We start from the raw sequence: 17,403 nt of genomic DNA, 5'->3' as shown, positions 1-17,403 counted from the left end.
AAATAAAATATCTTAGTAAGTAAAGAAAAAAGTACATTTAATCGATTTTAGAAAGTTAACTCCATTAGAATTTAAACACAGTTTGTATACAAATGACAGTAGATATGGTGTTTTTTTGCATTTTTTTTCAATCTTGTATAAATAACTAGCCAGTATGCAGGTGATGTAAGAAGCGATCTTCAGTTGTTCCTTATTTTTAAACTTTGTATATTATATTGAGTGGATGACAAAATAATAAATTTTGAATAGATAACCTATAAACATATATTGGAAAATATAACTTATATGATAGAAGTAGTCGACATATGAATCCAATTTGTAACAGCTGTTGTCAGCTATAATAATTGTGTTTATAACAGCTTAAATTATGTAGACTGTGCGTTATGATGACAATGATCACTAGACGAGTCGAGAGAGAATAACAAGAAGCAAGAGATTGTTTCATGTCAAATCTTAATTCTGATCAATGCCTCAGATTATCAGAGATAAATTCAGACTTTTAAAATTCCTCATTCTGTCGTTAACCGAAACTCATGTTACGTTTATATTATAGCAGTTGCCATCATATTATCTGTTATACCGGCAATATACAACGTGCTACGAATCATAAACATACTAAATTTCTGAGTTACCATTAAGAAATTTATGTATGTGCCCGCCTCTATTGACGATTAAGTATGGAAGGCTTAGTCAATCGGGTAAACCAGTATCTAGGTATATAGTTTTAAGATATTACAATAATTATTAATTGTCATTAATAAATGTATGTATGGGCCCGCCTCTATTGACGATTAAGTGTGGAAGGCTTAGTCAATCGGGTAAACCAGTATCTAGGTATATAGTTTTAAGATAATACAATAATTATTAATTGCCGTTAATAAATGTATGTATGTGCCCGCCTCTATTGACGATTAAGTATGGAAGGCAGAGTCAAACGGGTAAACCAGTATCTAGGTATATAGTTTTAAGATAATACAATAATTATTAATTGCCATTAATAAATGTATGTATGGGCCCGCCTCTATTGACGATTAAGTGTGGAAGGCTTAGTCAATCGGGTAAACCAGTATCTAGGTATATAGTTTTAAGATAATACAATAATTATTAATTGCCGTTAATAAATGTATGTATGTGCCCGCCTCTATTGACGATTAAGTATGGAAGGCAGAGTCAAACGGGTAAACCAGTATCTAGATATATAGTTTTAAGATATTACAATAATTATTAATTGCAATACCAACAAAACCGACGTAGAAACAACATACACGTAAATGACCGAAAAGTTATCCCAAATAAGACTGGCTTGTGTATTGAAAGACTCATCAGTGTAGAAATAAAGGAATATTTAAAAAAAAAAGATTCTTTAAGGGGGGACATGCTCGTCGAAGGTCAAAATTGAGTTTTTATTGTATTTTCAAACCATGATCCTAGACACTCCTTAAACGTTGTAGATAATCTATTTATATAATTTTGAAGTCTTATTATCCTTTATAGTTATTTTAAACATTTGATGACTGCATGAAGTATTTTTGTTACATAAAATAGTATTCTTTTAAACCTCTCGCTCTAATGTTTTAGAATATAGTCATATTTCAGTACGTCCATGTGAGGTGGTGTTAAGATTTTTTACATTTATTAATTTTTAAACGCATTTATAAAACCATTAGCATAATTTATTACGAGATAATTTTTGTAAAATATTCACGATAAAAAATTATATTGATAATCTTTGTGATCCCAAATTTGACAAGAATTAGGCATTTTATTATTCAAAAAATCGGCAAGATTAACACATTTGAAGATGATTCTAAAGATATTTATTATAAGCTATGTTTTTGACCATTCATACATAAAAAAAAATTAATAAATGTAAAAAATTTTAACACCACTGCACAGTTATGTACCGAAATATGACTATATTCTAAAACATTAGAGCGAGAGGTTTAAAAGAATACTATTTTATGTAACAAAAATACTTTATGCAGTCATCAAATGTTTAAAATAACTATAAAGGATAATAAGGCTTCAAAATTATATAAATAGATTATCTACAACGTTTAAGGAGTGTCCAGGATCATGGTTTGAAAATACAATAAAAACTCAATTTTGACCTTCGACGAGCATGTCCCCCCAGGGGATAGTTAGTATTTTTTTAATTGGTTTAATAGTTTTATAATCATATAATGATAAAGAGATGTTTAATACAAATTTTTAAATCATCTTTCGAATCTAATTTTTGTATTTTATGGTATAATTAAGAAAAGAAACGATAATGTATACCACAGTAGTTGTGTATTATATTAAAAGATTAGAATGTTTAATTCATTTGAAATGAAAGTACTGATATAATTTTTGGCCCCTAACAAGAATGTGAAATCTGATAAATAAGTATAATAAAGACATGTAAGTACACAATAAACATTTCACTTTGGTTCCCCTTATATATTATAAAGTTTGCAATAATTAGGTGGGCGGGGCTTTCCATAATATTTTAAATATACGAACTCCGAAATAATTCCTCGTCAAATATGTTGACGAAGTACTTCGTATGATAGCTAGAGCTTCCTACGGTTCATTTAAGTTAAGTTTCAGTTTATCTTAGGTGTTATCTTTCTATACAACAAACAATGAATCAGCTCAACGTGTGGTTTTAAATTAGAATTTAATATATTATATAGAGTAGGTACGTGGTTTTTGTTTCTGGATTTTTTATAATGAAATGTTTATAATCTCATTTTTCTATAAACTGAAGGTGAGATTTTTTATACTTATTAAAATTTGAGAAACATTTACTACAACGAAAAATAGAAAACAGGATTTGAAAATTCAGAAATATATAATATATAGGCGTCGACTTTAAACCTGAAAATGTTCATCATCATTATTTATACCAGAATAATATTGGAAGCTTTTCAGGGACTTAGCCTAACTGTAATAACTTTTACCAACTGAAACAGTCGTTTAAAAACTGGAAGCATTTTATGTAGATATTATGCAGATACGTGATCAGCATTATAAAATTACCTAAGTTTAGTATTCTAAAAAAATATTTGTACTATATTTATAATAATTTAGCAGTTCCAAGAATTGCATTGCATTTTATTAACATATACATAATCTGCAACATATTTTCAGTAGATAATACTAACATTAGCTAAATAATATTATATATAATTTTGAAAACAGTTCTGAGAAAATATATTAACAATAGAAAAAATCTTTTTTGAAAAAAATATGACACCCAGCAGGAATCGAACCTGCGTCTCTCGGGATTTGCGCCTACGCACATCGACCACAATGCTATAGGTATCCTATTCAATTTCTACAAATTTTAACTAATGGCTTACAATGTTTTTTTTATCTTACAATACTCTCTGAAGCGCTTTCCAAATTGAGTTACTATTGGCAATCGTCTTTTGTATTTTAAATCAAAGTGGACATTAATTGATTACTAACCGATGTCACGGATCACTCCAAGGTTTTTTTTATGTAACTTACTTGAACTTGCTAATAATTTAATTACTAAACTATTTTTTATATTTGTTCAATAAAAAGAATGTTACATTCTTAAATCTTGTCAATTATTCGTTGAATAAAAAATTAGTTAAATAAATAAATACTGTATGTTTTAATAATAAAAAGTTTTGTTATTGACTGAAGTTCAAGTTTCAATTTTACTCTGCCCTTTCGAATCACAAACCCTTCAAATATCAAAAAAATATTCACGTTTACTGAAACGGCTAAAGTTCAAAGTAATTTTGGTAAAACATGTTATACACGACTGTTCTGGCATCATATGGACACATTTGAACTGTATTTATTATAAGTGAGCTCTGTAGGTAATCTGCCCGTTTTGCGATGTTGTTTTGCAACCGTTCCTAGCCATATTTTTATGACAGACGGTTTCTAGACAAAGCAACATGCAATAGAATTCAGAACACTACATTGTGAGCATTGTACTTTTATGTTTTACTGTCAGCAACAAAATGTTTAAAGACGATATAGTATTTGAATTGATTTTTACTAAAACAATACAATACAGCGCTTTTACTGTTTTTCAAACAACCGTAAAAATATGACAAGTGACATAAATGTTGCAGTACCATAGCAACGTAGTTTTGTTGGGGTAGGTACCTCGATAAAACTGTGTATGAAAATGGTTTTCATATTTGAATAAATTTTGTAGAATAAGGGAATGGTATATATTATTTTAAAAAGCTGTGTAAGTATATATATTTACCTAATGAATTTATTATTAATTTCTAATAAACGATTCCAATTAAATAGTACAAAATCATTATAAATTAGATTTTCTTGAAAGTATAATTATAAGGATATAATTATACTTTAATTATAATTATTATTATTATTTTGCGATGCCTGATCGTTTTACGATTAATTGCATAATATAGACAACTTTTTTTAATTGGTTCCACAATTTGTAGTAGACCTTAAACCCTCACAACGATGTCTTTTAAGTTGTAAAATATGAATAATAATAAAATATACAATTTATAAGATCTCTGGGCACAAATACATTATTTGATAAAACAATAAAATTATTATATCATATTCAGCAGATCTAGGATTCAAATCGGAGACCCACAGTAATTATAAGTCGATATATTACTGCTTGGCCTAAATATAAGCAAATTAAAAATAGATTTATTAAACTGATATTTTCATCTGCTGATTAATTTAAATATTGAAAAATTTAGTGTAGGTATTACTCGTATATTCGGAAAATTTACGTGAGCTATAAGTAATTATAAAACGTTTAATTAAGAGCATAAAAAAATAATATAAAACTAAAAAGATGTATACATACGTATCATGTTAATTTAAACAATTGTTATAGAACGAATATCAGAAGATTTATGAATGAATAATTCGTTATTGAATGGATATAATAGCCAGTCGTCAGATTTAACGAATGTTGATTAACGGCCCACATACCCAACGTAGGTTAAAATGGAGATTTTATGGTATTTTCAGAGCATAAGCATGGACATTCCTTAAACGTTGTAGATAATCGATTTTTATAATTTTGCAGCTTTATTATCCTTTTTCGTTTTTTCGTCAGTTTTTCCGGTTAAGTACATGTTCAATCACTGGCGTTAACATGATCTTACTTCCTAGTTCATTTATCGTTTGTCAATTTATGGCTACGGCCGTATGTTGTAGCTTAACTACAAGGAAATGCCAATAGAAAAGGGGAAAATACCATAAAAGCTCCATTTTAACCTACGTTGGGCATATGGGCCTTAAAGATGGGAGTCTTATAGCTATTAATGCCTAGTCAAAAAATATCAGACGCATCGGTTCAGTGAACAAAATGAACATTGTAAATAAACTGTTCGAAAGTTGTATAGTATTTTCTAACGTTTCTTTCCAACCGTAGTTTTGTAAAGATTTAATAATAATGATCTGATACAAATTTTGACGTGTTTTTATTTTCCGACGCGATTGGAAAACATTGTTTGTCTATAATATGTTTTTGGTTTGGATAAGACTTAAGAAGTTAATTTTCTTGTGACGAGGTATGGCATGGATGGATTAATTAAACTGAACTTGATGGATGCGGATTCAAGTTCCGCTAGGTATCAATATGTTTACAAATAAATAGTGGTGCTCAACCTATTTGACAGGAGCACCAATTTATTAATTTTCAATTCGTTCACGGGGCCGCAGTGGGTAAAAGTGTTGAAAAATAATCGTAGATTTTACGAGACTAGATAAATACCGTTTATTATTTGAAATTAAATAGTTGAATATCAGATACTTCGATCACTCTCCACTCTGCATTACATGTCAAATATTAAATAAAACAGAACAGTACTGTATGGTTTAGTGTCAGTGACGATTCAGATTATATTGCTGTGTTACTGCATAATCTATGTGCGTCATAGCAAGCATATTATGTGTTTAAATTTCATTAAAATCAGTAAAATATTTTGGACCGCATATGGCCCACAGACCTCAGAATATGCATCACTGTTATAGCCAAATTATGTTTCAAATAATATTTGAGACTTTCTAAATATTTGGATTTTAACTGCTTGTTCTTCTCATTCTCAAGAGATGGCCTCTGTCACGAGCCCGATACGTCGAGGAAAGAAGGACAAAGAACACGATGTGAAATCCCAAAATTTTATTACGATAAATATTATAATTTGATAAACATTAGCAATTTCTTTAATACATTTTTATTATAGGATTTTTTTAGAAACCATTTAAATATCGTTATAATTACATATATGATAATATATATTATTTTCTATACATATTTTCTTGTAATGTTTAGTTATTTTCTGGTCTCTGTATCAGATTTTATTGACATTCATCCTACGTAGAATAATAATTAAACTTATATTCGGTGCGGTTGTCGGAATGAAGCACGTACGGCGTAAAATACTACGAGACCCATTAATGGAAATAAAGAAATGCTACGTTCCCTTTACAAATGTGATGCTTTCAAATTAAGCAAACAAGAAAAGTTTTAGTCTTTTTTTTTCTCTCATGGAGCTTTTCTCGCGCTCAAAAAAAGCGAGCTTTCAGTCATTCGTGCGAACATATTGACTTTCCAGAGAGGGTAACGGTAAACGGTCTTTTCTTGTCATTGTATAAGGTTTACTTCGGTCAAAGTTAAATCACGTAGTTTTTTAATTGACTTGTGGAATTTGAGATTTTCTTATCCGTGTGTGGAATTCATTCTATTATTACTCATTATTCACATTCATTCTATTGTTATCGAATATAGTGATATACTTTAGTATGTTGTATATTAAAAATTAATTTAATAAACATTCTCTCGTGTTGCTATTTGTCCTGTCTATAAAATATGTAGATATACCTCAAGTTATTACAACCCTTTGAATAATTTTGGGCTTACATCTATTTTAAGTGTAATATCATCACTTTATATTAAATTTGTTATTTCAAATAGATTTTGGCTTACCATTATGAATCATTATACAAAATAACAATAATATTATATACATAGTTTCAGACAATTTATTTATTAGAATAATATACTATTTTACAGTGCTCAAAATTTACGATCTCTTCCTTAAGATAATAATTTATAAAGTTCACTAGAAATTCACATCAATATTACTCTTAATAAACTGATCTAATTAGTATTGATTAATTACATATATTGTCTGGTCATTTTATATAGTACTCTAACAACCGTTGATAACCTAATTTCAAAGTTCAAATGTGAATATTCTCACATAGGGAATAGAGTGATTCAGAAACTAAATACTGTTTTAAAGCATATATTTATTTTATTTATTTACTGTAAATACTAACACAATAATATAACATAATGTCAGAAAATATGATACTTACCGAGTTAATTAAACGTAATCAATGGTTGGTTAATTTAATATGTATAATAATAGATTAATTAATATCATTTAAAAAAAAAACCTCACAAACCTTATAATAAAAAATGTTATATGACTGAACTTGAACTCATATATTTCACTTTTTCAGGCTCTTTGTTTTTTGTACAAGGTGGTTGTTAGTAGGTAATTTAAAAAATCACAAATACCCAGGGTTTGAGAATATCACATAAATGTGTTGTGTTCTTAACGAGAATCAAACACGGAGCTCCCGATTGTAAGACCAGCGACTGTACTACAAGAACCGCCATATTTCACCTACTAAATGAGTGCTCTCGATTTTAAGCTTTCGATCATTTTTTAATTCATAAGAATTACCTATGACTTCATAAATAAAAAAGCATTTTTATTTCTTACAAACAAAAGTAAATGACAGTTAAATGGCTATATCTAATGAATATATATATATATATATATATATATATAACCTATGAATATATCTACCTATGGTTGTATTATCTACTTATTTTCTAGTTTTTATAATATTAATTATTATTATTTTTTATATTTTTGTATAATACTCATGTATATACTAATATTTTTTCTTTTTGTATATAATACTATTAGATAATGTTTATAAATGAAATAATGATATGTAATTAGTTTGTTTGGTTTGTAAGAACCCCTCTTCGGGTGAAGGCCCCCAAAGTGTTAATCTCTGGCCTCTCTTGGTTCTTTCTCCATACCCGTTTGATTTCGTTGCTAAGTATTCGTCTTGTCTGGGTTGGCCTATTTTTGCATTTAGGTCGCCCATTATTATAAAAGTTTTATGTGCTTGGTTAATAGCTTTGTTTACATTTGTATGAATAAATATCAATCTCTTCTTCTATCGCTATTTCTGTGGGTGCGTATACTTGTATGAGAGATAATTCGTTTCCTTGTATTTTTAAATTCAATAGTGGTACTCTATCTGTTATACCTATGAAGTTTTCTATGTTGTTCTTGTGTTTTTATGTTTTAAGAAACCGACGCCCCAGGTGTAAGTCCTATGTGACATAGAATATAATTGTCATATTCCTCTATCTTTGTTCCTTGGCGTCTTACTTCAGATATTCCGATTATGTCGAATTTTATATCTTTTATTGCCTCTCTCAATTCTATTAAGCGTTTGTACTGTTACGTCCCCAAAAAGCGGAGTAGTTTAAGTAAAATAGTTTATCACTTTCACTAGTTCTTTTAGGTTTCGTAATTACGAATTTAAATAGTCTTTATACTTATAAGGTATTATTTGCTATTTTATTATTATACAGAGGACTATGAAAATAGGACTCTGTTTAAGTCTCTTTTGTTTAGTCAGGAATAGCGAAAAGAGAGCGGAAAACTTCACAGGAGATATCAAATTAAAAGAAAAGAACTTTTGATAGATGTTTGATTTATTAAACGGATAAGGATTACAGACATACAAATATTACAATTGACAGAAAGCCAACTTACAATACAAGAGGTACAATGGTTGACGGAGAACTAACAACTTCATTACGTGCACAATGGTAGATATATGGAAAGAAATAATGTTCTAGAAACTTCTAATTATCAACACAAATATTGTTTGTGGTTTTCTGGAATTAATTAGAATAATTGAATCAATATTTAAATTAACAATATTATTGATATCAGAGAGGATGCTGTTGTTATCAGAGGAAGATGCGGTTTCTCTAATTAGAATCTGTTATCTACTTATTGATTTTATGCACGATATAACACTACGATGACATTTTGTCTTAAACTACGTTTATTAGGTCTATATTTTTTCTACAATAAAAAATCTACTATATAATATATAATAATATAAAAAAACACTCGTAATATCTTACAGTATTTCTTTTATTTTGTTAACTGTCAATTCATGGTGGAACTGCATTGTATTGTTGTTTTTATTTAATAAAACGCAAATTTTCTAGGAAGAGTGTCTGAGAATATTTCAGGAAAAATAGATAAAAAACTTTTCAATGTAACATTTTACAACACAAAAAATTTTAATTCAATACTGGTGAATACTAAAGAAAGATTAGATAAACTTAACCAAAGTGGAATTTATCTATAAAGTTGTGACTCTTGTGATGCCAAATATGTTGGACAAACGGGACGTTCTTTTAATACTAGGATCAAAGAACATTTAGCCTGTGCCGAAAATGGTAATGAATCTTCAGCTTTTGGAAATCATTTATGTTTAAATAATCACTCTTTTAATACTTTGGACGTGGAAGACGCACACGGTGCGTAATGACCAGGCGACCAATCGATGTAATTAACGTGCATTTTAAAGGGGGCAATTAAAATCTCATTATCTATTCAGCAGCGAAAGCGTTAATATCAGTAAAAAATTATAAATCCTGCATTTGAATGAGAAATCTATAAAATTGGATAAACAGGAAATCCTAGAAATTAATAGGTATAAATTTTTGCCCAATTCTAATTTGTTAAATGATCAATTATATTTTGTGTCTTCTCCATTATTATACCCTATTTAATATTTGGGATTGTCATAACATTACTTAATATATTGTACATTATTTATTATTTTAATTTTTATTTAATTTTGACTCATATTTTGGTTGTATTTGTTTTTTATTCGATCTCACTTCAATTGATAATATTGTTTTATTTTATTTTTTATAAAAATTTTATTGTAAATTTTGACTAATCATAATTATTTGTTGATATTAATGTTATTGTAAGTGTAGATTGTTTCATATTTTGTGGTTTGTTAATATTTTAAATAATTTGTTTAATGCCCCTGACGTAGTATGAAATATTAATGTCCAACCTCATTAGTTTTAAATAAGTCTGTTATTGGGAAGGTATTATTGGACAGATAATTATTATGTACCTATTGTTATATTATTTATATCGATTTGAATTTTGTTTGATAAATATTGTTTTAAAAAAATGTATTCAGTTGAAAATGTCCCACTGAGGCGGACGAAACCGGTCCTAATATATTAATTAAAGTGGAATAAGTACTATAAAAAATTGCGTTTTATTAAATAAAAACAACAATCTTACAGTATATTTAAAAATATCTGTCAAAAAATATCTGTCAAAAAATATTTATCTACCTCAAAAGAAAATAATATAATCATGTGTGGAAAATTTTGAATGATTTATCCGATTTATTCTTGGCACATTCTGTACACCTGAGATATAATAATTACTTGGCACACCTGTGTTAACCTATAAACCCTTATCCCAAAGGAGCTGTAATTCCAAATATAATTAACAAGTCGATGACACATAACGGAAATATTCTTGTTCCGTCTGAGATACCTTTCCCTAGAGAACACCCATTACATTATTATTACTCAGAGCTAGGGAATCCAATCCCGAGCCAAAATTCTGATCCCGGGATTTCGGGATTACAATTTGACAATCCCGGGATCCCGGGATTGGGATTTTTTCCATTGTTAATATAAAATTTTTATATTTACAAATAACATTGATAAAATCGGTCAAAAATAAATCTAGTATAATTTATACTATTTAAGACATTTATTGTTAATATTGTATACGTTAAATCTTGGAAATACACAAGTTTAATGGAGTAAATAATATTGTAATATAAATAATAATGTGAATTTAATATGAGATTGTTATTTCTGATAGTTAAAACATAATGAATAGATCAGCGAGATTTAAAATAGTAAAGCAAATAATCATGGCGTACTTATGGCCTTTCCGCTTCATAAATCTAATTAGTCAGCCAAATATGAAACTGCCGTAAAACGTATGATATCATGGTGGAATTACTTTGTTAAAAGTGCGAAGCATTGTTTTTTTACCAATCTTTCTCATTTTTAATAATCTATGTGAAAAAATAAAATGAATCGGCAACCTACACATCAAACTTCATTCAAACTCAGTTTATTTCTAATGTAGTTATTTTGTATTAAAAGTATTTTTTCTGTTATATTTTCCATAAAAATTGATAAAAAAATCAATCCCGAAATTCCGGGATTATGTTTATCAATCCCGGGATTCATAAGTATCGAAAATAGCTCGGGATCCCGGGATTGGATTCCCTACTCAGAGCTTATTTTTCAATAATGAATTTTATAAAATTTTCACATTACAAAACAAGCACAGATAAACTTTAATATGTTTTTTACATGTTTACTCACTGTTTATTAAGGCCTGTCTAATATACGCCTCTGAAACGAGTCTCAGGAAATGTAAACAAGAATTAAGATGAAAGTTATGTTTGCTCTTATGTTTTTCCAATTCTTTGATATGGCATGGATATATGGGTGCTTAACTCAGAGACGCATCCTCAACTTTTCTTGCGCTGGCAGGGTGAGAAATGGTGACGTCCTTAGAAAGGACAGATAAGTTCTACGTAGCATATAAACCAAAAAACTACAGTACCTCGACCACAATATACAATTATCTACATAGCCAAAGAATGAGTGGTAAATGTAGAAAAAGGCAACGATATATTTCGTGGCTTATGAATCTCGGTGAGTGCAACCTCTCTCCCTCTGCAAGCGGCTCTCATGGTGCAGTTTGTAAGGCGCTGGCTTATCATCCGGGAGCTCCGGGTTCAACCCGGTGAGGTCACAATATATTTATGTGATTTACTCAAAGCCTAGCTGTTGTTTGTGATTGTTTTACTTTTATTACTCAATATTCTACTGTCATTGGGCTTCTTGGCCTGTTGTAGTATTATAAAGTATGTATATACATATATACTCTTATCTTAACTTCTATGGTCACGTTGATGGTTGTTGACCTCCGATAGATGATGGATATAAGATGGATATTCCCAGTTCTGTTATTTTCAAAACCATGCATTGAGGATGTGATTTTTTTATTTCAGCTATAGTTCTAGACAGATAAACAAAAAGTCATTTAACATTATATAATTTAGAAAAACACTAACCGAGAGAGTACCTATATCACAACCAATAGAAAAAACTTTTTTGAAAAAAGTAAGCCAACCGGTCGAGAATCGAACCCGGCATCTCCAACGGGTAAACGCCCCAAACTCGTCGCATTCAGCCATTATGCTACGGAAGACATACTAATGACGACTAATATTTAAGCTATTGGCTATTAAATACCTACCACTCAGCGCTCTTCGAAATCATGTTACTTCGGCAATCGATTTTTGTTTTTCTGATTTATATAATGTTCAATAATCAGAATGATATATTCTTAAATCTTGTGAATTATTCGTTTGAATAAAAGAAATAGTTAATTAAAAATTATTAGCAAGTACAAGAAGTTGCTTAAAAAATATTGGAGAAATTCCTAGACGTCGGTTAGTAATCGTTGTAATAGTAAAATAACTACCTACTTTGATTTAATAAACAAAAATCGATTGCCGAAGTAACATGATTTCGAAGAGCGCTGAGTGGTAGGTATTTAATAGCCAATAGCTTAAATATTAGTCGTCATTAGTATGTCTTCCGTAGCATAATGGCTGAATGCGACGAGTTTGGGGCGTTTACCCGTTGGAGATGCCGGGTTCGATCCCGACCGGTTGGCTTACTTTTTTCAAAAAAGTTTTTTATATTGGTTGTGATATACTCTCTCGGTTAGTGTTTTTCTAAATTATGTAATGTTCAATAATCAGAATGATATATTCTTAAATCTTGTGAATTATTCGTTTGAATAAAAGAAATAGTTAATTAAAAAGTCATTTATTTGAATACTTAATTTTTATTACAAAGGACACTTGTAAAATAAATGACTTGTTCCCATGACTAGTATTTATAGGAAAGATTCATGCTCAAGTCATGAAATTATTTTCTGTCCTTTATCTTTTCACATTTACCAATATCTAGCGGAGGGAAAAGTCGTCAATATTTTTACAAATGTACACGTTTTTATAACGTATCAAAGTGTCCACCAGTGACATAATAAATAATCAAGTATACCAATAATTGTGGGTGTTAATAATATTTTGCGTTCGAATACATTTAATAATCAATAAAATGTCTACTATTGGCAAAACTCTCTACCTATTTGTATTTGAAATATTGATTCGAGAAGACAAACAACCTTTTAGATATTTTTTATTTAATCGGTAGTTAATGTAGAAATGAACGAGTTTTACCCTTAAAACATGCAATATATATATATATATATATGCAGTTGTTGAATTTTTGTTTCATTAATAATTCTAAAAAATTATTGTAACCAAACAAGAAAATTTAGGTCAAAAATTTTGAGATTAAATTGCCTAATGAAGCAGTGAAAACTGATATTAAAATTCCTACCAGAGAAATTCACAAAAGTTTACGACACTAATAGACTTCAATAAATTGTATCAAGAACAAAATTATAACTCACCGGTAAGAAAACTCAGCCTTCTCATCGCCGGAAACGGATGATTTCCGGAAGTATCGAGCAAATCTAGCTGGTATATCTCCCCGCGTATCCGGTACAACTTCCGATGGAAATCTTCGATGGTCGGCGTGTAACTGTCTTCGAATTTGGCGCCCAGGAATCTGGCAACCAGTGAAGTTTTTCCGACTCGCGCAGACCTGGGAAAAAGGAAATAATTCTTTTATTCACGAATACTGAAAATCATTGTATTGCGGTAATAGTCAATTTAAGGTGGAAAGACAGTATTCTATCTAAAATAAATCACACTATTTTACAGATATTAATCTCATTACTTTTCAAATAATATGATTTTCTTCAACTTGGACCTAGGGTATAGCCCTAAAATGGGACTACGTTCAAAAATAAAATTATGTTGTTTAAAAAACAGTATATAACTTTAACAAACTTTTCAAGCTACCTTAGTTAAAGAATATTGTCAACTTATATAGTATACTAGCTGACCCGGCAAACGTTGTTCTGCCATATAAATTATTTCTAGAGAATATTTTGGTTGTTAAATAAAAAATAACGAATGTATCGTAAGTGTGTAGGGATGGGATCTATGACAGAAAGAGGAATCGAGCGTTGTAGACGATGACCGCCTATAAAAACAAAAAAACACCAACCATTCATTTTCTCAATTCAAAATGAGTAATGATGTTCATAATGAATGAATTACCTGTGATAGGATCTCGTTGTTTAATGTTTATGCAATATCCGTCTTGTCCCTTCCAGAAAATTAGCGGATATTGGAGAGCGTCGTATGAACGGTGTGTGTCAGCGATGAACTCCAGATTATTGTTTCTTCTTCGAATCACGATTTCTCGCGTCGATGTGCGGTCGCCAACCATGATTCCAGCAATGTCGTTAACAACAGGCGCATTGAATCGACGCACGTGCTCTCCAGCTGGTGTTTTATCAGGATTGATGACAATAGCATGATTGTCACTTTGCAATTCGTGCATGAGTGCTTTGAAGAATTTCAATAATTGATTGTGCTCATTCAATAGGGCGTCAAGTTCGCCGACGATGCGCTTGGCGTTAGGCGAATTGAGGTTATTGTAGCCGCAACGTGCATCTACACGATTGATGTCCTCGCCGCCCATGAAGTAGATTTGTAAAAAATTATGTGGTTCGTTTGGTATTGGCAGCAATGAGCCTACATTGCGGTATACTTGGCCTTTGATTTTGAACGTAGAATGGAATTATTGACCATTGCCACACGCTCGTGAACTATTTCTGTTGCTCCGAACGAAGTCATTTGGAAGCATGAATTGAATGTGAGAATGGACTTCAGGAACAGTTTGAATCTGGAACCGTGCCGATAAGCAAGCCGTTCAATGGTTCTGGCGGTATCTCAATTTCTGGTAGTTGCACTTTTCCTGATGCGCAACACATCCCGGCTGACTATGTTTGAATTTGAGCGAATCACAATGGGGACTTTCTTTGTCCATAGCACCAATCAGCACTTTCGGATGAGCGGAATGTTCAATATCTGGCTCGTACTCGAATGCGAGACGAAGGAACGAAGCGGATGTAAATGCTCAATGTACTTGTTGGCGTTGTCAGTCATTTGCTCCGCGTGTATTGACTACGAACCGGCGCGCTTGGCTCCGTTCCAATTGTCGTTGTTGATTTCGTTCAGCTCGTGCCTCTTGTGATTGAGATGCACGCAATTGCGACATGCTCACACGCACGTTTTTGTTATCTTGTTGGATTTGTTCGTCTGTTCTTTCTGCTTTACTATTTCGCAAGTTTGATGCTTTATTCGTTCGACGGCCCAAATGGCCCCCCTTGCGTCTTGCTGGTATTGTGCACTGTAATACACGTAAACAAAAATTGATGAATTAAAATAAATCGTACAAAATTTTGCACGTACTGCGTTGTGATATACCGAATGAAATGTCAAAATGACGCGACGCTTCTCTTGAATTCTTCTCGGACGTAGCGCCATCTGTCATTCAACAACATAAATAATTTCGTTCTGTTTGAAATACGAACGACGGTTAAATTTGTTCATACAAAAATAATAAAATCGCGATTAAAAAATGGGAAGATGGGGGTAGGAGAGTGAAAATTTGGGGTTATCGGTATTTTTTGATGCCAAATAATAAAAAAAATACAAAAAAAAAATGTCAAAAAAATAAAAGAATTTTTTTTCTGGATAGAGATACCCTAATCATCTAGCGGTATGAAATATACTTGTTGACCTATTCTCATACCCAACAAATATACATTAAAAAAATCATAAAAATCGATCGAGCCATTTCGGAGGAGTGTGACCACAAACATCGTGACACGAGATTTTTATATATATAGAGATTATTATCTAAGTAGTCTTTCGAAATACATTAAAATAAAAACTGTAAAAATACATTAGTTGTATTGGTAAATAATCGTCGCTGTAGGATTGGTTTCCCGAATAGACCAAATGTTCAGGAGACGAAAAACAAATTTCATAATCCTATAATTAAATACATAGAGATATTTAAATTGTTATTTTTACAGCATATGAATGATGTATTCATTACCATTACAAAGTAATTTAAAGAAAGAGATGGTTCTCGTCCAATTATATACAAAAAAACATTCTGCATTAAGAGGTCGATTTCGACAAAAACGGATATTCGGGAAACCAATCCTATAGCGACGTAATGTTACCCGACAAAACACGAAATCTGATAATGAAATTAAAAAATTTATATTCACTTTTATTTTAAAATTTATTTTGATAGGTAATGATTGTTTTTGTGATCCAATTTATAAGATGTTTGATATTGTTTACTTTTTTTAGCCTTAAGGCGATACTTCAGTGAAACCGCAAATAATTTTCAATTATAGGCGCGACGAAATTTTGGACTCGCTGGCACTCGAAAACCGAACGTCGAGGTGTGAATACGTCAATTTGTTTCGTGATGGCGACGGGGGTACCTTTTAATTCTTAAATCGTGTAAAGATAACTAAAAACGTCACCCATTTACTATAAAAAGAAAACATGACAATGAATATATTATTATTGTTACTAATAGAACGAAGAAGAAAAAAAATAGAACAAAAAACAGAACATTAAATGGACGCATGTTGGATTTATATGACAAATTATATTTCGTTCAGCATGCGTCATTTGCACCCGCGACCCGCAATCCGCGCATCGCTTAGCCACGATCTTTTTAGACCATGCCTCAACTGAGGTATAGCCTTTTTAAATTTTGTAAATGAAAAGATTTCGACGAAAAGAAAATACTTTTTTGATTATTAGACAATCATATTTCATAATGACAAATGTTGGAATTTAATTATAATTTCTTCCATGTGCTAAATTCTCAGTAGTGATATTACTAAAACTCGACCACAGTAAAGTTCACGCAAATGTTAATTAGGCCTCCATTATATTATTTTCATAGTAAACGGTTAATAATGTAATTATAAAATATGTATGTTTATATTTAAACTTCTAAATTATAATTAGTCTATATTAAATAAATTGCTAATAAGCATTCCTGATCAAAAAAACTATTATACAAAATTATTTTAATATAAATACATTCAAACTTATATAAGTATAATATCTAACTCACGATCGCATACATATTAATAAATAAGTCATCGCACTTGGTTGTGGGTAAGAAAAGAAAAAAAAGGGGGGAAATAGGATTATATTATGATT

General features: G+C 30.4%; 1 protein-coding gene across 1 annotated transcript in view; it reads right to left on the bottom strand.

Moving 5' to 3' along the window:
* The window catches only part of LOC147063539 (GTP-binding protein Rhes), a 110,226-nt gene that overhangs the window by 41,796 nt on the left and 51,027 nt on the right, over positions 1 to 17,403 (bottom strand). Inside the window, exon 2 of the mRNA XM_085959423.1 lies at positions 13,701 to 13,894. Within this exon, the coding sequence (XP_085815549.1) occupies positions 13,701 to 13,894 (194 nt within the window). The remainder of the gene's footprint in view (positions 1 to 13,700; positions 13,895 to 17,403) is intronic.

The sequence above is a fragment of the Rhyacophila brunnea genome, unplaced genomic scaffold, assembly GCF_057557595.1.
Source record: "Rhyacophila brunnea isolate RB1 unplaced genomic scaffold, BYU_Rbru_1.0 scaffold_9, whole genome shotgun sequence".
Lineage (NCBI taxonomy): Eukaryota > Metazoa > Arthropoda > Insecta > Trichoptera > Rhyacophilidae > Rhyacophila > Rhyacophila brunnea.
Note: the sequence above shows the minus strand (reverse complement) of the source record. Positions and strands in the feature narration are given on the sequence as shown.